At 45.5% G+C, this 23,504-nt stretch overlaps 1 protein-coding gene across 1 annotated transcript in view; it reads right to left on the bottom strand.

Moving 5' to 3' along the window:
* The window catches only part of LOC126260555 (nascent polypeptide-associated complex subunit alpha, muscle-specific form-like), a 69,470-nt gene that overhangs the window by 12,312 nt on the left and 33,654 nt on the right, over positions 1–23,504 (bottom strand). Inside the window, exon 3 of the mRNA XM_049957889.1 lies at positions 21,438–22,004. Within this exon, the coding sequence (XP_049813846.1) occupies positions 21,438–22,004 (567 nt within the window). The remainder of the gene's footprint in view (positions 1–21,437; positions 22,005–23,504) is intronic.

Below are 23,504 nucleotides of genomic sequence, written 5' to 3'. Positions count from 1 at the left end.
CAGAAGCTCTCCTGCGAACCTTGCAGAACTAGCACTCCTGAAAGAAAGGATATTGCGGAGACATGGCTTAGCCACAGCCTAGGCGATGTTTCCAGAATGAGATTTTCACTCTTCAGCGGAGTGTGCACTGATGTGAAACTTCCTGGCAGGATGGCTAGTTTTGCAAGTCTCGCAGAAGAGCTTCTGTGAAGTGTGGAAGGTAGAAGGCGAGGTACTGACATAATTGAAGCTGTGATGAGGAGTCGTGAGCTGTGCTTGGGTAGCTCAGTTGGTAGAGCACTTGTCCCCGAAAGGTAAAGGTCCCGAGTTCGAGTCTCGGTCCGGCACACAGTTTCAATCTGCAAGGAAGTTTCAAATATGTCAGTCGGCAGCCATTTTCTGCAAAACAGAAGTAAAAACTTGTTTGGACCACATTCATAAACTCAAAAATCTGACAGACAACAAACAGAGTAGTACACCTAAACAGCAGTACATCGTAAATATGCCACTCACTAAGTGTAGTAGCTGAACAAAATTGTTAATTTGTAAGGCAACTGCAGCATCCAATTTCCTGTCGATGTTACAACTATGTACAAACTGAAAATTCAAACATGGTTCCAATGGCTCTAAGAACTATCGGACTTAACATCTGAGGTCATCAGTCCCCTAGACTTAGAACTACCTAAACCTAAGTAACCTAAGGACATCACACACATCCATGCCCGAGGCAGGATTCGAACCTGCGACCGTAGCAGCAGCACGGTTCCTGACTGAAGTGCCTAGAACCGCTCGGCCACCGCGGCCGGCATTCAAACATGTATTTCGCTAACTGAAGATGGGCGAAAGCCCGAAATGCGTATTACCTTAAACAAAACTACATAACAAAGTGGCTGGTTGTTGTATTTATTAAAGTAAGATTCTGCATCATCCCACACCATTCGTCGGAGACTGCTAACAGCCGGATTAGGGATTTGCCGTGCCATGAGTACGCTGCTGCTGATATCACAACACAAGCGGCTGCGTACGGAGCGATGTTGTGACCCGGCTGCAAGGACTGCTGATGAATGCCGTAGCATTGTGTTCAGTGATGAATCGTGGATCTGAACTGCCCCAGATAATCATTGTCGGCGAGTATGTCGGCCACCTAAGGGACAAGTATGTTCTTCCAGTGTTTTGGAGAGACACAGTGCAGTTACTCCAGACGTCACAATGTGGGGATCCATAGGATGTGCCTATACGTCGCGAAAGGCAGTGATGAGGGAAGTCTGAGGGTACGACGTTACGTCAGGAGCATGCTACTTCCTCATGTATTACGTCTCTTGTGACAGTATCGTCGTGCTACTTTTCAACGGGATAATACTCGTCCACACACAAACACGTTTCTCTATGAACTGTCTGCGTGATGTTGAGGCACTTCCATGGGAAGCAAGATCAATAAATCTGTCCCCAACAGAACATGTGTGGGACCAGCTCGGACTTCAACTCTATCCCAGTGCTAGTAACCACTGCATCAACCACCACTTAACAACAATTTTGGACCTGTTTGCCTCAGGTTGGGGTACCAAGACTTTATGACCCCGTTCCGAACCGAATGACTGTCTGCATGCAGGATACAGGTGTGCAACGTCATTCTCCTAAGCTGGCTCATACGGTTAAATTATTTGTAAATATAACTAGATTTTGTAATCACTGCAATAACATCACATACCAGCTGAATCCGTGAAATTTCATTTCTTTTCCTCCTCCCCTTCCGGATGCTTTAGTTATTTTGTGAGGCACTGCATCATGTCTTACACTGCTGATCACTAAAGTTGCAACACAATGAAAGACAGCAAATATTTTCAACTATGGTGCGTGTCTCCGTCAAATGGTCTCATTTCAGTTCGCATATACTCACGTACATTTCCTAAAAGAATGTTTTGTAAATCAAGTGGAGTCCATTGAACTGTTGTTCCCAGAAATACTAATATTATCAGGTAAGCCTATAAAACATCATTTTCTTAAAGAGGTGGGCAAGGTATAAAGGAGAAATTTTCTACTGGTGAGAGAGTTATCAGAGCAGAAGCTGTGTTCGAACTAGATTTTGTTCATGAGCAGACAAACAAAAAAATTACTGTCAGGGGTAAACGTGATGTGTACATCTGTGCAAATAGTCAGGGAATTCCACAACGAATTTTCACTCTGCAGTGCGCCGATATGAAGCATCTTGGCAGATTAAAACTGTGTGCCGGAACAGAAGTCCAACCTGGGACCTTTGCCTTTTGCCAGTAAAAGCTCTACCGACTGAGCTACGCAAGCATGACTCATTGAGCCTTCTCAGAGCCATTGTTCCACCAATACCTGATCTCCTACCTTCCAAACTTCACAGAAGCTCTCCTTCATGACTTGCAGGTCTAGCACTCCTACAACAAAGGATATTGCGGAGACATGGCCTAGCCACAGACTGGAGGATGTTTCAAGAACAAATTTTGTCTCTGCAGCAGAGTGTGTACTGATATGAAACTCCCTGGCAAATGAAAAAAGTTGGCTAAGCCCTGTCTTCGCAATATCATTTCTTACAGGAGTGCTACTCTTGCAAGTTACGCAGGAAAACTTCTGTGAAATTTGGAAGGTGGGAGATGAGGTATTGGTAGAAGTAAAGCTGTGAGAACGGGTCGTGTTAGTAGAGTGCTTGCCCGCGAAGCAAAGGTCCTAGGTTCAAGTCCTGGTCTGACACACAGTATTAATCTGCATGGAAATTTCAACGAGGGGATTATATATATGACCGTCAGAACATTTTCTTGTGTTTTGTTTCTGTTCTGTTCTCACTTGCGAACTTGATCATTTTATTGCGTTTACTTGAGTAACTATAAATTGTGATGTGTAATTTACACACAGAACCGTTTCGCGTTTTATTCACAAGGCATTATCAATGCTTTTATATTATACTTGTGGGGGTCGATATTGTTTCACGTCCGTAGGTATAAACCTCAGAGTGCTCAATACGTAACCCCTGGATGCTGCTTAGAAAGCAACACAATTAGTTGCCAGACTATCTTTCTAGATCTGCTGGTAATACAAGATGTACATAACAGACTTAGAAGGAATGACTCAACATTACGTCAGAAGCCCTTTTCAGGGCCAAACAAATAGAAAACTTGGACCAAGCATTAAAATAGTAAACTGAACATTGAAGGTATTAAATATAACAAAATTCTAAATTCTACACAAACATTGATTGAGGACAATATCGACGAAGTTGTCATACGGGCAACTCATACAGATAATGAAGATTATATACGCTCTAGAGGAAAAATACTAGGATATGAAATCACTGGCGCTGCCATGCCAATTTTGTAGCCACATACGTCCAGAATAAAACAGAGAATGCTCACCTGCTACCCACTGTCATAGACTACAACATCCACTCAGCGGCTATTAAAATTGGGAAATTGATCATATGTAACATCTACAAATACAACTTCTCCCTGACCAACGTATGTTCTTCAAAGATTCCGATATCCTGTGGTCTTTGTAGGAGACTTTAACAGTTACCACACACAGTAGTAATTTAAAAGGACTGATATCAGTGGTGAAGCCTTAGTAAACTGGGCATAAGAAAGCAACATCCGTCTTATTTTCGATACTAAAGATCGCGTTATTTTCAGGTCAGCAGTTTGGAAACAAAAGCACTATGCAGATTTATGTTTTGTCACAGCTTATGAAAAGCATCGCTTGGTCAGCGCAACTCGGAATACTCTGTCATGTATCCCTTATAGTCGACACCGTCCAGCTCTAATAGAAATCGGCACAAATATCTCACTGATAACCTCAATTCCTCAACCTAGGTGGAAGCTACAAAAATCTAATTGGAGTGCCTGAGCTGGATTCCTTCATCTGTTGTCAGCTATAAGAAGTCTCAATACAGCAAAAAAAAAAAAAAAAACTATATTCAGATGATATCGAAAATACGAGTAATACATTCCAGACTGAGATGACAAGTGCGAGGTACGTTACAATGATTTTCAAAGCAGCGATGACAGAGGAAAACCAGACGAATTGATACACAGTCTCGATACTGCATGACAAAACAAGTGAGCGGAAACTTCTCAGACGATACATTTCAAAAGATCCAGTAGAAAAGCATGTTCCCTGCTTCAAAAATTAGAAGGAGAACATAGCCTCGACCGAGCGAGGTGGCGCAGTGGTTAGACACTGGACTCGCATTCGGGAGGACGACGGTTCAATCCCGCGTCCGGCCATCCTGATTTAGGTTTTCCGTGATTTCCCTAAATCACTCCAGGCAAATGCCGGGATGGTTCCTCTGAAAGGGCACGGCCGACTTCCTTCCCCATCCTTCCCTAATCCGATGAGACCGATGACCACGCTGTCTGGTCTCCTTCCCCAAAACCAACCAACATAGCCTCACAGCTCCTAACAAAATAGCTTCGCACATTGTCAAAACATCTCAAGTAGAAATTACCGAGAGACCACAACACTTATTAAATGAGAACTCAAGAAACTAAATGCAACAGCAGGATTAGACACTAAATATACCTGCAGCATCACCCCTAAAGAGATTTCAGCAACAGTAAAGGACACAAAAGCTGGTGAAGCTCCTAGCTTTAATGACATCTACCCAGAGTTTCTTATCCCGGTAAATAAATGAAAATATGACAAGCAGAATTCTTCAACTCACAACTAAAGACGGAAAACATGCTCCAAGAACTTAAATATGTCAACATAATTGTTCTCCTAAAGCCAGCAAAATATGGAGATCTCACGCAAAGTCATGGTCCCATTTCACAGTACGATACATACATTTTTGGAACGAGTACTGCTTAACAGTATTGGTTAAACAATACTCGCGGCTATCCGTGTATAATAAGCCGGCTTTTTCCCCAATTGAAGATGTGCAGGACAAGTCCCGGCTCCCACATCACATTCTGAAGCGGGTTTTCAAGAGACGTTGAAAATATCTGTGGCTTTTTACTGATCTCTATAAACTTATCAACATAACCCCACGCGAAAATGTTACAGAGCTTATTGACAAGATGACGTAACAGAGAGATCCGGATCATCGTGGTAAACAAAATCAGTAGTCAGAAATTCCTCCAGAATGTCTTACCACAAGGCTCGGTATTAGCATCATTGCTCTTTAGCCTTTACATTGTCGGCATGTCAGAAAAACATTGTGAAAAATTTGGCTATGCTGATTTTGGGCCACAGCTACAAAGCACACACATTTTGATACAATGGAAGAAATTCTGATATCCGATTTTTCTGCACTGGCTGAATACTTTCGAAGATGGAGGCTTAGACCTAATGTTGCTAAGACAGAAGTGATTTGCTTCAATCTTAATTAGAAACAATGTAATAGAGCTCCGGAAGTATATGTTGATGACACATGCCGTAACCACAATAAGGAGGCAACATACTTGGGTATCGCGATAGAAAGAAACCTCTCTTTTAAATCCCGCTTCAAGAAAACTCCTACTATTCTGCGGACAGGAAATAAATAATCTCGTTCAAAACTTTGTGGAGTCACATGGAGATCATCAGCGACATCTCTGCGCACTTCTGCATTGAGCTTGCTGCACTCGGCGGCGGAGTACCGTGCATCGGAACAGCTGAAAAATACTCATGTAAACAAACTTGATGTTCAACTTAATAATACCATGCTCATCATTTCGGGAACAATTAGGTCTACTCCCACCATCTGGCTGCCTGCAGCGAGGCACATATTATCCCCAAATCCGTGAAGGTAAGAAGACTTGGCCAGGGAATACAACAAGATGCTAGCAAACACTAGATTACCGCAGCATTCTGACATCCCTGAAATCAGAAGCAACAGACATCGTTCGAGACATCTCCCTCTTGCATTTGCATAGAGTCTCACTAAGATTAACAACCAATTTCTGTAAGAGAAAATGGCTCCAAAATACGCCAGTAACATGACCGTTGTATTCCTGAGAGAGTCCCTGGCTTTGCTCAATCCCTCAAGATTCTGTCAACTGTCAACAGACTGAGAATGCGACATGACAGATGTGGAGATTCACTTCTGAAGTGGAGAATGCTGTCCTCACCAGCATGTGACTGCGGTGTGCCGAGGCAGACTACCCAAAACGTGAGGAAAGAATGCAGCGCCGGACCATGTAGAGGGGGTTTCGAAGAATTCCTGTTGGCAACGCCAGATTCCATCAAATATATACGGTGTAACTGTTATAAATTCTATTGTTGACTGAGGTCAGTATATTGAACAACATTGAATCAGTATTTACGTTATTTTCAAATAAATAATTACAGCTACTGCAAGTTGTATGTTTTTAGGTTGGGTACTGTTTCCAAGAGCAAGCCATTAATGATTATTTTTCCCTGAGCAGCAGGTCAGGTTTTGAAATGTGGATGCTTGGACACATAACGGTTATTTCTATACTGCCCACTTCGTGGTGCAGTTACGACCATTCAGAAAACATCACGTAGTGAAGTTTGTGACGTGTTTGTGGGAACCGTTCTACACAGAGAAAGAACAACCAACACACTTATGTGTGTACATATTAAGGTACCACATATCGAAATATCTGCACTTAGGCCCGTTACATCCCGTATAGAAAGACTACATGTTTGTGATTAATGATTAAATGTTTAGAAATAACGTTATGCAATTCAAAATTGAAACGTGCTTCGATGCCACACGTCAAATAATTAAATTTTATATTTGTGAATATCTATGGTTAGTCTATATAATCGACTGCACGACTTCGTCGGGCTGATTGGGCTGGAAACAGTTGAATGGTTTACTGATTTGTGGGACTGTCTGAATTTACAATTATCAATTTTCCGTAGCACTTACATAACTGTAATCATTCATCTGTGTCTATTGTAAGGACTAATCAAAGAACTTCAGAACGTGCATGAAGATATAAACTTTTGTGTTTATTGATGACGCAGACGAACGAAATTTTAGCTGTTGTGCGCGGAACGAAAATACACTGACTGGCACGAAAAACGCAACACCAAATAAATGATGGGTAATCATTGTGTAATTATCTATTTAATCAAGCGCATCAACCAGTTTTTTGAGACGGGATATGTTATTGGCGTTGCTTTGCGAGCAAACTGTGAAATGGTGATTGTTTATTGCACTGGCCTCAATTGTTTTTTCTCGCGCAACTGGAAAACACATCACTGAATGTGAGGCGAATAATGTTTTCCCGCTTTTGTAGCGCTTATTGTTGTATCCTCAATTGTTCCCTTTTCAATCATACGTGTTTGTAGGGTATTTCTGCGATTGTCGCAATCAACTTTCTGCATTAAACATGCCGTTAAGCCCTGAACAAGCTGCAAAAGCTGTTGCTTTGGTGGAAGCTGTCCGCAACATGCATTACGTTGCAGAAGTGTGGCGACTACATATTTAACGACTTCCAGATGCGTACGGAGGTACAGGGAAACTGGAGGATTTGCAAGGAGACCAGGAACAGGCCCGAGAAGAGCAACATCGAAGAGAGATGACCACTTCTTACCACTTCAACCTCTCTGCAGCCCTAACACCATCGCTATTGAAGCACGAAAACGAGTCCCCAGGTTCGAGGGGTCAATGTTAGTGAGAGATGCGTTCGAAGAAGACTGTAAGAAGATATTCAATCCAGAAGACCTGTTACAGGTCCGGAACTCGCCAGAGAGCACTGCATAGCTCGACTACGTTTCACAAGGCAACATCTTGGCTGGACAGTTCAACAATGGGATCAAGTGTTGTTCACCTATAAGTCGCGATTTGGTATCCGATCGCCTGACGGAGGAGAAAGGGTCTGGAGAAGGCCAGGGGAAAGGTATTCCCATTGCGCATTCTCATCCAGGACGCCTTTTCAGGGTGGTTCTCTGATGGTGCGGGCAGGAATCAATACAGCTGCAAGGACGGATTTGGTCTTCGTGGAGCATGGTAGCCTTACCGCATATCGGTATGTGGAGGAAGTCCTTCTGGAGCATGTTGTGCCTTTCGCTTCATTTATTGGTGATGATTTTACACTAATGCACGACAATGCACGCCAACATGTTGCGAGAATTGTGCAAGTGTTCTTGGATGAAACAGGGATTCATGCTATGGGTTGGCCTGCTCCAAGCCCTGATTTGAATCCTATTGAGGACTTTTGGGACCGACTGGAGAGAACAGCCCGTCAGCATTATCCAGAGACCCTACAGGACCTATGGAACGCCCTCCTGGAAGAATAGGAAATGATTCATCAACAGGACAATACCGCATTAATGAACAGCGTACCTGGAAGGTTGAATGCCGTCATTGGTACAAGAGGTGGCAATACACGCTTTTGAGGATGCGAACAGAGGTCTCCGATATCGTCTGCGAGGTCTGCTAAGTAAAGAGTGAAGGGTATAACATCAAAACAGTTGCATCTCTTGCTTCATTTGTTAAATTTGTTTGTAATCGTCTTTCTTTTTTCATTCTTGGACGCTTAGATGAGGTCGCACCACAACATTCCATCATAAAATAGTGGATTAGTGTCATAAATTTAAAACAAATTTCAGTTTTCGTAAGAAATTGAAGTGGTGCGTTTTTCTTGCCGGACAGTGTAGATGTGAAAAATTGTAGGTGATTTGGGGTGATCATTGTGCGAAATTTAGTACACAGAGCTGAGTTCGATATACTTGTTTTAAACTCGCCAGCTAGTCCTGTGACGTCATCTTCGAACTGGCCGTCCCCGTGTGCCCTTAGACTCGACTCGCGAGTCCCGGCCACAGTCCAGTCGTCACCACAGTCTGTTGTGGGGTACAGGTGGACTCGACTCGCTCAGAAAGGAGAGCGAGTACCGAGTTCGCAAGTATAACCACGGACTCGCGGCATTCCCCCTACAAACGCAACAGTTTTGAAAGAAATTTTCGCCATTAAACCGTAGATTACTCTCTATTTATTCCGCAGAATCATGATTTCGGCTCTATAGCCATTCTTGAATGCAAGTTGAAATCTCACAAAATGTCCGACCTGCTTAAATGACGGAAGCAACGATTGTTGCATACCAATGTAACGACTGATCGGTTAGCAATGAGCATTGTTATGTTTACACACACATTTATATACATAAAACTTTTTCGAAGAAAGCTGCAGATTTATTTAAATCTGTTGAGGGAATGTCTAACAATTATGTTGGCTTATACACGCTTTAGTCGTCACCCAGTCTGTAAAGATATACCAGATTGTGACGTGAGGATGAAGTGGAATCAGTAAATGGTGAGTAGTTGTTAAAATAAATTACAGAAATGAATGATGAGCTCACAACTCGCTATTAGCCAATAAAAGCAAGTTGAAATGACCAAATGAATGTAGAAATAGCGCGCTGTATTGCGACAGTGACGTTGCTCTGTGCCCAGTTTTCGTTTGGTTTGATGCAACACATGCTTTTGTTCAGCGTGTAGGTGGAATAAACAATAATACAACCATTTTGTTTGCATGGAACCAAAATTGCATGTTTTTCATGTGAAGCATGGACTATAGCGTGAAACTTTTCCATATATCACTCCTTGTCTGATGGAGCATGTTTGCGATTGCGTACTTTGCACCAATCAATTTTCGTATTTCACACTCCACAGTGTCACTAAAGACGGCTTCGTTAAAGGCCATCTGATCTTGACAATCGGTCATTTCGCCTTGTAAGTGCATCAAGATCGTGTAATGATCTTCTGTACTAACAGTACGTCACGACTATTTTTACATCCCTGCATGCTTCAGTAAGAACGAACGAATATGCAAGTGTGAAGCGACCGCGGAGCCACAGTTCTCAGACTCGTCATACTTGCGAGTCAGCAGGGGGAACGAAGGAAGGACGTTTGCACAACGTAAGGTCAATACGACATCAAGTACCCAAGCGAAGAAAATATCCGACCGGCAGGGAATCGAACCCGGGTCCCGTCGGTTAACAATCTACCGCGCTGGCCAAACAGCTACCGTAGCAGACAGTAACAGCGTCTAGATTTGTGAAGTATGCGGCCCAAATACTGGACTCGTACTCGTCCATTTCTGAACTCCAGTACGTGTACGTCGTTCCATAGTACTTCAGCTATATCCTAGAGATCACGAATTGTTGTGGCAGGTCATTGTTTCCAATGGATTCGATACTAGTCGCGTGAAAATGTTAATTTTTTTCACTCTGTCGGCTTCGAAGTGTGTTGGTGCATATGACCTAAAATACGTGATACGACTGCTGAACTTAAGTTATACTGTAAAATTAACGTATTAGAACCAATATTGCAGTATGTCAAGTTTCTGCTTAATTTTTTTGAGAGTTATGTTATCAATATTTCTATGACAACTATCACTTTGAAAAGCACAAATCGCAACAAGTAAATTTGCATGCGCCTGCTCGATACTAAATGTGACATATATTACATTTTATCTCTTTTTTATCGGTTTTGTTACCGATGTAATAAAAGCTATTACTAAAAGTGAAAGCAGAGAGAAGGAAAACAAAATCCTCTTTCGACCAGAATCCAACCAACGTCCTTGATCGTGCTTGCTCGTGCCCTTACACACTACGCTATTGTGTTTTTCAGAGACTGTTGTCAGTTTAAGGATATTCATCTCGTCCATCTCCCGAGGATGTCTTTAACAAAGGCCCACCAGCATTAATGGTTTTAGGGCGGGGTACCTGCCACCTTAAACCCCGTCATCATTCAGTCCATACGGCAGTCCCCATTTGAATCCCCAAGCTCTCCCCCTGGCCAGAGTTACTTTGCTAGCTTTGAATTCCAATTGTGTGAGACATAAGATGTGACGTTTTCACAAAGTTGGTACTTTCTTTTTTGTTCGTAATACTACAGAAATTGCCGCCAAATTACACATGTATCCACATTGTCAATGACATATATATTGCGTGCACTTCGTTGCTTTTTCTTTCAGGTAAATAAATACTTCAGTTCAACTCATTTCAGCAGCGTGTTCCTCTTGGCGTAATTCGTATACCATCGAGTTGCTCAGCTTTTAAAATTTCCCTTGGACTTCCGTCTGCACAGTCACGGCTTTCTGCTCCTCATTGACAATAAATGTAATTTTGTAACAGCACGCTTGAAGTGACAAGTAACAATGCACACTACTTTAACAAGAGTATGGCTGTACCTAATCACGCGACAAAGTTGCTTCCCGCAAATGTCCGTTGTGTAGTTCGCTTTTCCGAGTAATACGCTAAGCCAGTCCTGACAAAACTCTACCATCTGGTGAGCAAGATGTATGAGACAGGCGAAATACCCTCAGACTTCAAGAAGAATATAATAATTCCAATCCCAAAGAAACCTGGTGTTGACAGATGTGAAAATTAACGAACTATCAGTTTAATAAGTCATAGCTCCAAATACTAACGCGAATTCTTTACAGACGAATGGAAAAACTGGTAAAAGCCGATCTCGGGGAAGATCAGTATGGATTCCGTAGAAATATTGCAACACATGAGGCAATATTAATCCTACGATTTATCTTAGAAGAAAGATTAAAGAAAGGCAAACCTATATTTCTAGGATTTGTGGAATTAGAGAAAGCTTTTGACAATGTTGACCGGAATACTCTCTTTCAAATCCTGAAGGTGGCAGGGGTAAAATACAGGGAGCGAAAAGCTATTTACAATTTGTACAGAAACCAGATAGCAGTTATAAGAGTCGAGGGGCATGAAAGGGAAGCAGTGGTTGGGAAGGGAGTGAGACAGGGTTGCAGCCTCTCCCCGATGTTATTCAATCTGTATATTGAGCAAGCAGCAAAGGAAACAAAAGAAAAATTCGGAGTAGGTATTAAAATCCATGAAGAAGAAATAAAAACTTTGAGGTTCGCCGATGACATTTTAATTCTGTCAGAGACAGCAAAGGACTTGGAAGAGCAGTTGAACGGAATGGACAGTGTCTTGAAAGGAGGATACAAGATGAACATTAACAAAAGCAAAACGAGAATAATGGAATGTAATCGAATTAAGTCAGGTGATGCTTAGGGAATTAGATTAGGAAATGAGACACTTGAAGTAGTAAAGGAGTTTTCCTATTTGGGGAGCAAAATAGCTGATGATGGTCGAAGTAGACAGGATATAAAATATAGACTGGCAACGACAAGGAAAGCGTTTCTGAAGAAGAGAAATTTGTTAACATCGAGTATAGATTTAAATGTCAGGAAGTCGTTTCTGAAAGTATTTGTATGGAGTATAGCCATGTATGGAAGTGAAACGTGGACGATAAATAGTTTGGACAGGAAGAGAATAGAAGCTTTCGAGAAGTGGTGCTACGGAAGAATGCTGAAGATTAGATGAGTAGATCACATAACCAATGAGGACGTATTGAATAGAATTGGGGAGAAAAGAAGTTTGTGGCACAACTTGACAAGAAGAAGGGACCGGTTGGTAGGACATGTTCTGAGGCATGAAGGGATCACAAATTTAGCATTGGAGGGGATCGTGGATGGAAAAAATCTTAGAGGGAGGCCAAGAGATGAATACACTAAGCAGATTCAAAAGGATGTAGGTTGCAGTAGGTACTAGGAGATGAAGAAGCTTGCACAGGATAGAGTAGCATGGAGAGCTGCATCAAACCAGTCTCAGGACTGCAGACCACAGCAACAACAACGCTTAAGGTAGCTGACACACAATCCTACCCAGACATATTAACGTAACCACCTGTCAAAAACCGAATAACCGCCTTTTGCAGCGCGTACAGCTGCGAGACAGTATTAAGTGAGTACGTTGAGCGCACTTGGCATGTTTGTATTGCATAACCTTTTTTTTACGAATTAATTATATTATATAAACTTTTTTATAAGACAAAATAATCTTAGAAGATTTTTACCTTATAAAAAATTTATATAATATAATATAGTTCATTTACTTAATTCCCAAAAACACGTTCAGGAAAAGAGCCATTGATGTTCTGGAGGGTACCGACAGCGATGTGGAATCATGCCGACTCCAGTGTCGTGACTAGCTGCACTAGGTTTTCCGGCTGAGTATCCATGGCGCGAACAGCCCGCTCAAGGTTGTCCCAAGGTCATCGATTGGGTTTTAATCCGCCAAGTCTGGAGGCCAGGCGAGTAAGGTACACTCAGCCTGGTGCCCTTCGAACCACGGACGTACACTGGAAGCTGTGCGACACGTTGCATTTTGCCACTGGCAGATGACACTCTACTGAGGAAAAAACAAACTGCATGTAGGTGTGGACATGGTCCCCAAGGATAGATACATACATGTGTTGTTCCATTACCCAGGGAATGCCACGAAAACATCCCCCACATCATAACGCTCCGTCTGCGAGCCTGGACCCTTCCGGCAACTGTTGCAGGGTGCTTGCTTTGAAACGTTCCACGCCGTGCATGCCAATGGCCATCTGACATCCGAAGAGGCCACTTGCCGCTACTGAGTTGGTGTCCAGTTGCCGTATTGACGTGCAAATCCCAACCTTGGTCGCCGATGAACAGCAGTCAAAATGAGTGCATGTTCAAGGCGTCTGCTGCAGCAACTTTCGCTGAAAGGTCATTGAGGAGACGGTAGTCCCTTGGTCGTTTCGGCGGTGTTACTCAACAGCTGCACGTCTTTTCACCCGCACACATCTCTATAGGCGTAGTTCACCCTTGTCATCTATAGCCTGTGGTGCATTATAGTTGCTGGGTTGGGTTGTTTGGGGGAAGAGACCAAATAGCGAGGTCATCGGCCTCATCGGGTTAGGGAAGGACGGGGAAGGAAGACGGCCGTGGCCTTTCAGAGACACCATCCCGGCATTTGCCTGGAGCTATTTAGGAAATCACGGAAAACCTAAATCAGGATCGCCGGACGCGGGATTGAACCGTCGTCCTCCCGAATGCGAGCCCATAGTTCTAACCACTGCGCCACCCGCTCGGTGCATGATAGTTGCCTCATCGCCGATGGATGCGCGGTACTCTTTAACCATGGCGGCATGCTAACGGTCTACAAACTTAGCTGTTTCGGAAATGCTTCCAACCTTCGCCCAAAAGCCAATCACCGTGCCCTTTTGGACGTCAGCTGAATCGCTCCTCTTCCGCATTCCGACAACGACTGTACTGTTTTCCGCGTCCTCTGTACAAGCCAGAGGATGCGTTCTACTGCCAGTGCTTCGGCCTACCGTCTGTGAGTGGTTATTGCTCGTTTCGAACATATTCGATGGTCACATTAATGTCACTGGACGGAGCAGTCCGTCAGTCAGTCATTGAGTTGCCTCTTCTGCCAAAAAGTATAATTGGGTTCTTGCAATCAATTGCTTCCATCATCATTTGCTGAAAGTGACCTTAGCAAATAGTAATAATAACAAAATTTCTGCAAATGGCACAGCATTAGACATGTTCCTAAAGCCGGGCGCTATGACATTTTCTGCAGGGTGATTTGCTACATAGGGACAAACTGCAGGAAACGATCCTCCGATACGTACCTGTTTTCTCTATGTCTTATAGTTTTCACACAGTTGTCTCCTGAAACCCCAGAGGTACTTATGAAGAACCATGTATTTTATGTTATCCTCGTACATGGTACTTTACGTGCAACGTACGGTCAGTTTGAAGATGTAGATAAAGGATTAAAAGAAGAACATATAAACAATTAAAAATAAATGTGATTATAACCTTGTTGCGGAATTCAGGGGAACTTGCAGATAACCAGCGTCTGTAGCAAAAATTTGCTCTGAACATAAATAAATGTAATGCAATTCATATAAGTAATGGCAAAGATGCGATATTGCTTGACTTCGTAATTAGCGGTCAGTAATTGGAATGAGTCATAACCTTCGAATATCGAGGAATTTCTCTCTGGGGAAATTTAAAGAGGAGATTCTGAATAATCCTGATGATGTGTAAATAATGCATGAAAGAGAGCGGTTACAACACCCATTCTTCTGAATTGTCCCTCACTCTGGGATCCTAAGATTCGTGCCTGGTACATTTAGCCATCGCGAGAGCGTTACAAATCTCATTGAAAGTTTGAAGTGGGACACACTTGCAGATAGACAACGCGCTAAACGGAAGGGGCTGCTCACTAAATTCCGAAATCCGATCTTCGCCGAGGATATAGAGCATATATTATTACCACCAACTTTCAAATAGCGCAAGGATCACCATTCAAAGATAAGGGAAATTAGAGCTCGTACTGAGGCGTTCGACAGTCGTTTTTCCCTCACGTGATCCACGAGTGGAACAGAGAGGGGGGGGGGGGGGAATATGACTTTGGTGCGAATTGTGCCCTCCGCCACCCACCGCTTGGTGGCTAGCGGAGTATATATGTAGATGTAGATGTAGATGTAGAACTTGAATTAAGGGAACAGAAAAGGAAAGATTTAAAGCCGGCCGCAGTGGCCGTGCGGTTCTAGGCGCTACAGTCTGGAACCGAGCGACCGCTACGGTCGGAGGTTCGAATCCTGCTACAGGCATGGATGTGTGTGATGTCCTTAGGTTAGTTAGGTTTAATTAGTTCTAAGTTCTAGGCGACTGATGACCTCAGAAGTTAAGTCGCATAGTGCTCAGAGCCATTTGAACCATTTTGCAAAGATTTAAAGAATAGTTTCGTGACAAATTTGTTCGATCATTGTGAGAAGTCACTGGAATGCTCAACACACTGCAGTGGCAGGCGTTACAAGAGAGACGAGGGGCATCGCAGAGAGCCTTACTTGTAAAACTCCGAGAGCCCACGTTCCTATGTTACCCAAGAAACGTATTACTTCCTTCGAGTTATGTCCCACGTTAAGATCACGACTCTAAAATGGAAATTCGAGCCTATGCCTAGGGTTATGGACATCTTTCTTCTTGCATACCACCCTTGAATGGACTAGGAAGCGGAAATTGAATCTGGCGCAGCGTCTGTCCTCCGCCACACACCGGATATTGGATTGCAGCGAATGATGTATGTTACATAAGTCGTGATTGGTTTGCCGTTCCTACGCTATCTTCCGAAAGCTACACTACTTGACAGTTGCTAAGGAACAGACACATTGCTGGACAGGAATGATCACAGGCAATGGCGGACGCTTGAAGGTGGAGGTAAAAGATGTTTGACAGCGGACGCAGTAAGATGAAATGATCATTTGCAATTATTATCCGGAAGACCCCATCTGGGGACGTTTATCCACCTACTGTAATTCTTTCGATTCGACGCCACTTCGTCGACTTGCACTTCGATGAAGGTGAAATGAAATGATCAGGATAACACAAAGACCCGCTACCCCAGCGAATAAAATCTCTAACCAAGTCAAGAATCTAACTTGGGACCCCGTGGTTTAGAGGCAGTAACTCTAACGACTAGACCACGAACTGTGGATGGTGACCATGGTATCATCACCAGGCATGTGGCTTGCCATTACGGGGTAAGCCAGATTACGATGTGAAACATTCTCCACGGTAACTGCCACTATCCGCGTCACCTACAACGTGAGGACGGCTTGTTGCCTCCACGGAGAGGGTTTTATCATTGGTTCGTCACAAAGGCCACTCTGTTACGTATGTACTGTGTTTAATGTCGCCCACCACTACCAGTGATTATTTTGTCCAATATTGTCTCTTCGCAACTGCCAAGCAGTGTAGCTTTCGGAAGATAGCGTAGGTATCTGAAACCAATCACGACTTTTATAATAGTACATCATAGGCTGCAAGCCAATATGCGGTGTGTGGCGGAGGATAGACGCTGCGCCAGAATCAATTTCTCCCTCCCATTCCAGTCAAAGATGATACACAGGAGGGAAGACGCTCGTATCCCTCCGTGTAGACTTGAATTTCCCTCGTTTTAGAGTCGTCGTCTTAACATGGGGCGTAACTCGAAAGAAGTAATACGTTTCTTGGGTCATGTTTGAACGTGAGCTCTCGGAACTTTTTAAGTAAGGCTCTCCGCAGTGCGCGTCATCTCTCTTGTAACGCCTGCATTGCTGTGTGTAGAAGAATATTTGAGAGACTCTGTCACAATGACCAAACAAATCTGTGACAAAGCTATTCTTTAAATCTTTCGTATCTGTTCCTTTAATTCAACTTGGTAAGGATCCCAGACTGAGGGACAGTTCTCAATAATTAGTGTAGTAAGCGCTCTCTTTCACGCGATGATCACACATCCTCATTATTATTAAGATTCCCCTCGTTAAATTTCCCCAGAGAGAAACTCGCCGATATTTGAAGGTTATGACTCATTCCAATTACTGGCCGCTAATCCCAAAGTCAAACCATATCGCATTCTTGCCTCTACTTTTCTTTTAATCCCTTAGCTATATTTTCAAAGGGAACACATGTTGCGCTTAAAGTAGTACATACGAGTATAACACATAAAATACCTGGTTCTTCACAAGTACCTCTGGGGTTTCAGAAGGCGACTGTGTGAAAACTATAAGACACAGAGAAAAAAAAAAAAGAGTACGCATCAGAGGATACGGCATCCCTCCATCTCTGCAACTCACATTGCAGGTTCTCAATATGAACACCTTTGGTGACGAGGCAAATATCAATACGAATGCAACCAACTGCACTCGCAGATATGAAATGCCAGGGAGCGCGCGTCAGCAACCCGTTTTGGAATTCCGTACAATGTGTTGCTTATCAGCAGGCGCGAACCAGTTCGATCTAATTAGATGCGAGAATACGGAGCGTATGGTTTGTCTTCACGACACGCCTGCCCCCTAGTGGTTCGCTCTACAATTTCGTCACAGCGCAGCACGAATCGGAGAGATCGTCTAGCCACTGATAAACACTATCTTATCAAAATTATCCTGATATATATTAGCGGACAGCAATATGGAGTGTGTACTCCCTTCGCCTTTCTCTGGAGGCGCTTTCAATAATATGTCTGAATGTCTGTAAAGGAATGGCAACCCATTTTTCTTCAAGAGCCGAAATTAAAGAAGGAAGTAATGTTGGACGCTGTGGTCCGCAGCAAAGTCGACGTTCTAACTCATCCCAAAAGCGCTCCATTGGATTCAGATCGGGACGCTGAAAAGGCCAGTCAATTTCAGAAACGTTAATGTGCATAAATCATTGCCTGATAGGTGTCCTCCTAATAACGATAAGCACCCCTATACCGTAACCCCACATCCTCCGAACTTCATTGTTAGCACTATACATGGTAGTAAGTAACATTCCTCATGCATTCGCCAAGCCCAAAGCTTCCAGCGGATTGTGTGATTCATCAGTCTACATCACTTCTTTCCAGTCGTCCACTGTCCAGTGGCGTCGCCCTTCAAACAACCTTCAGATTTGCTTAGCATTGACCACCGAACCGTGTGCGTTATGAGGAGCTGCACCACCACTGTAGCCCGTTCTTTTTAACTACTTATCAACAGTCATTGTCTGGTCTGCTGATATCATTTTAGAACTCTGGAGTGATTCTTTTAGCAGATTTCACGCGATTTTTACAACCGCTCCGAGAACACTCGATGGTTCCTTTCCATCAGTACATGTTCACAATCACATCCCCAATAGTCGACATGGGCAGCTTTGGAAGGGTTGAACGGTTCGCTATGGACTTCTTACTCAGTTGACATCCAATGATTAGTCCACGTTTAGAGTCACAGAGCTATCCTCACCGATCCATTCTGCTGTTACTGCTTCTCTACTAGGAGTACAATGTTGCCCGCCTCCTTCTATAATGGTCGGTCCACTGCTCGTGACGTCTAGTGATCAATTTCGCATTACCTACATACACTCTAAAACAAAAAAACGACTTGCCTCGATCGACTTATGCAAACTGGTTATAAATTGATACTTATACAGGAATCGACGGAAAATGCGAAACTGTAAAATTTGGCGGTCGATGGATGAATGTGTGACACCGCAGAACAATTTCACCACGCAGCTAACAGTGACAGTAAACAGGGAACATATCGGTACCATGTAATAAAGTCTTTGCAAATTTCATTCCGTGTATTCAGTTGGAGAGTAACTACGCCTCGCAGACCCCAGCATTTTAGAGAGGACGTGAACCTGGAGTCAAAGAAGCCGGTCGGAGTATTCGGCGAATCGCTCGACGTTTGAACAGGAGTGACGTCACAGATCGACGATGTTGGCAGGGGTGGGTGAACCGTGCCCAAGAAGAAAGCAGTCGACCTAGAGGGACGACAGAACGAGAAGACCGACCAATCGCCAGAGAGGCACTCAGAGCCCGGATTTATCGTTATCATCGATCCTACGAACAACGGATGCTTCAGTGACCACAAGGATCATTAATAGGCGGCTCACAGAGAGCGGGGTGAGCTCACGGCGCCCTTTCGCCAAGTACCTTTGACCTCCATACACCAACAAGTCCTTTTGCAGAGGTTTCGGTCACGTTCTTCCTTGAATCTCATCGGTTGCAGTAGAATTGTCTTTAATGATGAGTCCCGCTTCAAACTGAGTCAGATGGCCAAGGAAGACATGTCTGCAGACGTCCCTGACAGCGGTGAGATACCAGCCTGACTCTTACTGAACATATGGCCCAACAACCAGGAGTGCTGGTCTCGGGTGTCATTTCATTTCATAGCAGGATCCCTTTGGTTGTCATCCGTGGCACCCTTACAGCACAGCGGTACGTCGACGATACTCTAAGCCTTGTTTTGTTGCCCTTCATGGCAAGCCACCCTGGGCTTATATTTCAGCAAGATAATGCTCGCCAGCACACGAAGAGAGTTTCTACTGCTTGTCTTCGTGCTTGTGAAACCCTAAAATGACCAGAAAGGTCGTCGGATGTGTCCTCAACTGAGAACGTTGGGCGCATTATGGACAGGGCCCTCCAACCAAATAAGGATTTTGACGATCCAACTCACCAGTTGGACAGACTTTGGACAATATCCCTCAGTAGGACACCCAACAGCTTTGTCAATGTCAAGCCAAATAGCAGCTTGCAGAAGGGCTAGAGGTGGACCAATTTTTGAAGCTCTGTCTCTTGAATAAATTTTCCTGGAATTGTAGTCATATATTTCTCTGTGCGTGTACATTACATCTACCTACACTCCTGGAAATTGAAATAAGAACACCGTGAATTCATTGTCCCAGGAAGGGGAAACTTTATTGACACATTCCTGGGGTCAGATACATCACATGATCACACTGACAGAACCACAGGCACATAGACACAGGCAACAGAGCATGCACAATGTCGGCACTAGTACAGTGTATATCCACATTTCGCAGCAATAAAGGCTGCTATTCTCCCATGGAGACGATCGTAGAGATGCTGGATGTAGTCCTGTGGAACGGCTTGCCATGCCATTTCCACCTGGCACCTCAGTTGGACCAGCGTTCGTGCTGGACGTGCAGACCGCGTGAGACGACGCTTCATCCAGTCCCAAACATGCTCAATGGGGGACAGATCCGGAGATCTTGCTGGCCAGGGTAGTTGACTTACACCTTCTAGAGCACGTTGGGTGGCACGGGATACATGCGGACGTGCATTGTCCTGTTGGAACAGCAAGTTCCCTTGCCGGTCTAGGAATGGTAGAACGATGGGTTCGATGACGGTTTGGATGTACCGTGCACTATTCAGTGTCCCCTCGACGATCACCAGTGGTGTACGGCCAGTGTAGGAGATCGCTCCCCACACCATGATGCCGGGTGTTGGCCCTGTGTGCCTCGGTCGTATGCAGTCCTGATTGTGGCGCTCACCTGCACGGCGCCAAACACGCATACGACCATCATTGGCACCAAGGCAGAAGCGACTCTCATCGCTGAAGACGACACGTCTCCATTCGTCCCTCCATTCACGCCTGTCGCGACACCACTGGAGGCGGGCTGCACGATGTTGGGGCGTGAGCGGAAGACGGCCTAATGGTGTGCGGGACCGTAGCCCAGCTTCATGGAGACGGTTGCGAATGGTTCTCGCCGATACCCCAGGAGCAACAGTGTCCCTAATTTGCTGGGAAGTGGCGGTGCGGTCCCCTACGGCGCTGCGTAGGATCCTACGGTGTTGGCGTGCATCCGTGCGTCGCTGCGGTCCCGTCCCAGGTCGACGGGCACGTGCACCTTCCGCCGACCACTGGCGACAACATCGATGTACTGTGGAGACCTCACGCCCCACGTGTTGAGCAATTCGGCGGTACGTCCACCCGGCCTCCCGCATGCCGACTATACGCCCTCGCTCAAAGTCCGTCAACTGCACATACGGTTCACGTCCACGCTGTCGCGGCATGCTACCAGTGTTAAAGACTGCGATGGAGCTCCGTATGCCACGGCAAACTGGCTGACACTGACGGCGGCGGTGCACAAATGCTGCGCAGCTAGCGCCATTCGACGGCCAACACCGCGGTTCCTGGTGTGTCCGCTGTGCCGTGCGTGTGATCATTGCTTGTACAGCCCTCTCGCAGTGTCCGGAGCAAGTATGGTGGGTCTGACACACCGGTGTCAATGTGTTCTTTTTTCCATTTCCAGGAGTGTATTTTCGTCCCATTCGCATAATTCCTTCGCGGTGCACCGATTTCTTTGTCTTAGAGTGTACTTCTTTCTGGATAAGATCCGTTAAATAAAAATCAACGTCTAAGCAATACTGAATATGAGAAGAACTTGCCTTGGAGCTGACATCGACACTGCTGCCGTGGTGGGGCGGCCTCCTGACGAGTATGCCCCTCGGCTGCGGCGGTGGGGGCGGTTGAGCCGTGTGGGTTGACGCTGGCGGCTGGGCGGGCGGGGGCCGAGGCTGCAGCTGCGCTCTGTTGGAGGGGGCGGACAGCGAGCGCGCCAGAGCCTGCTTGGGCGGCGGCCGCTGCTGTGGGGGCGGCGTCGGCACCGGCAGTGGCTTCTGTGAGGCCTGTGCCTGTGCTTGCGGCTTGGGCTGCCCCTGTGGCTGCGGCTGTGACTTGGGCTTAGGCGGCGGCGGCGGCTGCGGTAGGGGCTGTGGCTGCTGCTGAGGCGGAGCCTGCGGCGTCTTGGGCGGCGTGCAGGGCGGCGCGTCGGCCTCTCCAGCGGCGTCGGCGTCGAGGACGCGCGCCTGGTGGCCGGTGCTGCGGAAGCTGGCTCGGCGGGCCGCTGCAGTGGTCGGCCGACCACACAGCCCCAGGCTACGCGCTGCGATCTCCTTCTGGCGTGCGTCCAACACCTGCATTCCGTTCGAGAGCGTGACAAACATCTGATCATGCTTTCAAAGGAGTTTTAAGGGAGATCTGGAAGTAAAAATTTTCAGCTACACAACTACAAGGAGCGTTCAATAAGTAATGCACCACATTTTTGTCTCAGCCAATTTCACTTTAAAAATGCGGAATTTGTTGTAGGACGCTTCAGTCCGTAATTTCGTGAACTTCCAGTAGTTGGCGGCGCTATACATAGCCTTCAAAGTGGCGTCTCTAACGAAGGTTCGTTACAATAAGAGAGCTGTCAGTGAGTTCCTTTCGGCAGAAAACCCAAGGAACAGAGATTCATAAGCGCTTGCTGAACATCTACAGAGACCCGGCAGCAAACAAAAGCACGGTGAGTTGTAGGGCGAGTCGTCTTCCATCATCGCAACAATGTCGCGCATACCTGTCCTCCCTCTTGCCGGCCAGCCGCACACAGCTCTGATTCCTGCAGTTTTGGATGATGATGATGATGATGATGTTTGGTTTGTGGGGCGCTCAATTGCGCGGTTTTCAGCGCCCGTACAAATTCCCAACCTTTGCTCAGTCGAAACTCGCCACTTTCAGGAAAGATGATGAAATGATGAGGACAACACAAACACCCAGTCATCTCGAGGTAGGTGAAAATTCCTGACCCCGCCGGGAATCGAACCCGGGACCCCGTGCTCGGGAAGCGAGAACGCGACCGCGAGACCACGAGCTGCAGACTTCAGTTTTGGAAGGCGCAGGCACTCTCATTCGAGGTGATCGACGGATCACGATCAAACACTTCGCTGCTCAACTTGCTGTCACACTCGTCCACCAGTTGGTGTACTCAAAGAAGTGTGCCTGTTTGGTTCCTCGCAGCCTAACGGAAGACCGTAAGGAGGAACTAAAGATCATCTGTGCGGAATTGCTCTCGCGTTATGAGGCTGATCGTGACAACTGTTTGCCGAAAATTGTCACAGGCACTGAAACATGACTTCATCACTTCTAAGTGGAAACAAAACTACAATCCAAGGAGTTGTGGCTCTCTAACACTCCTCCAAAGAAAAAGTTCAAAGCCGCATCCTCAGTCGATGAAGTCATGGTGACGGTCTTCTGGGACTGTGGAGGGGTTCTTTTGTTTCACGTCCAGCCCTTTGGTGCAACGATCACCTCTGAGGTGTATTGTGCTACCCTCAAGAAATCGAAGAAACTTCAGCGTGATCGTCGCCACAACAATGGAAACGAACTTGTCCTTCTCCATGACAACACAAGCCTCACGCAAGTCTGGGCGCTCGCAGTACTTCGTTGGATTGTGCTTCCTCAACCACCCCACAGGCCGGATCTCGCACCTTCCGGCTTCCATCTGTTTGGCCCAATAAACGATGCTCTCCGCGGGATGCAGTATGTGCAGTACGTGGATAATGGTGGGGTTATTGATGCAAACGACGTTGGCTCTGACGTCGAACAGTAGACTCATAATATGTGGGCGTATAGGCCCTCCCAGTAAGGTGGCGTCGCACTGAACGGAAACTGGGTCGAAGAACGGGCTTTGCAGTCAA

Source organism: Schistocerca nitens, chromosome 5, assembly GCF_023898315.1.
Source record: "Schistocerca nitens isolate TAMUIC-IGC-003100 chromosome 5, iqSchNite1.1, whole genome shotgun sequence".
NCBI lineage: Eukaryota > Metazoa > Arthropoda > Insecta > Orthoptera > Acrididae > Schistocerca > Schistocerca nitens.
Note: the sequence above shows the minus strand (reverse complement) of the source record. Positions and strands in the feature narration are given on the sequence as shown.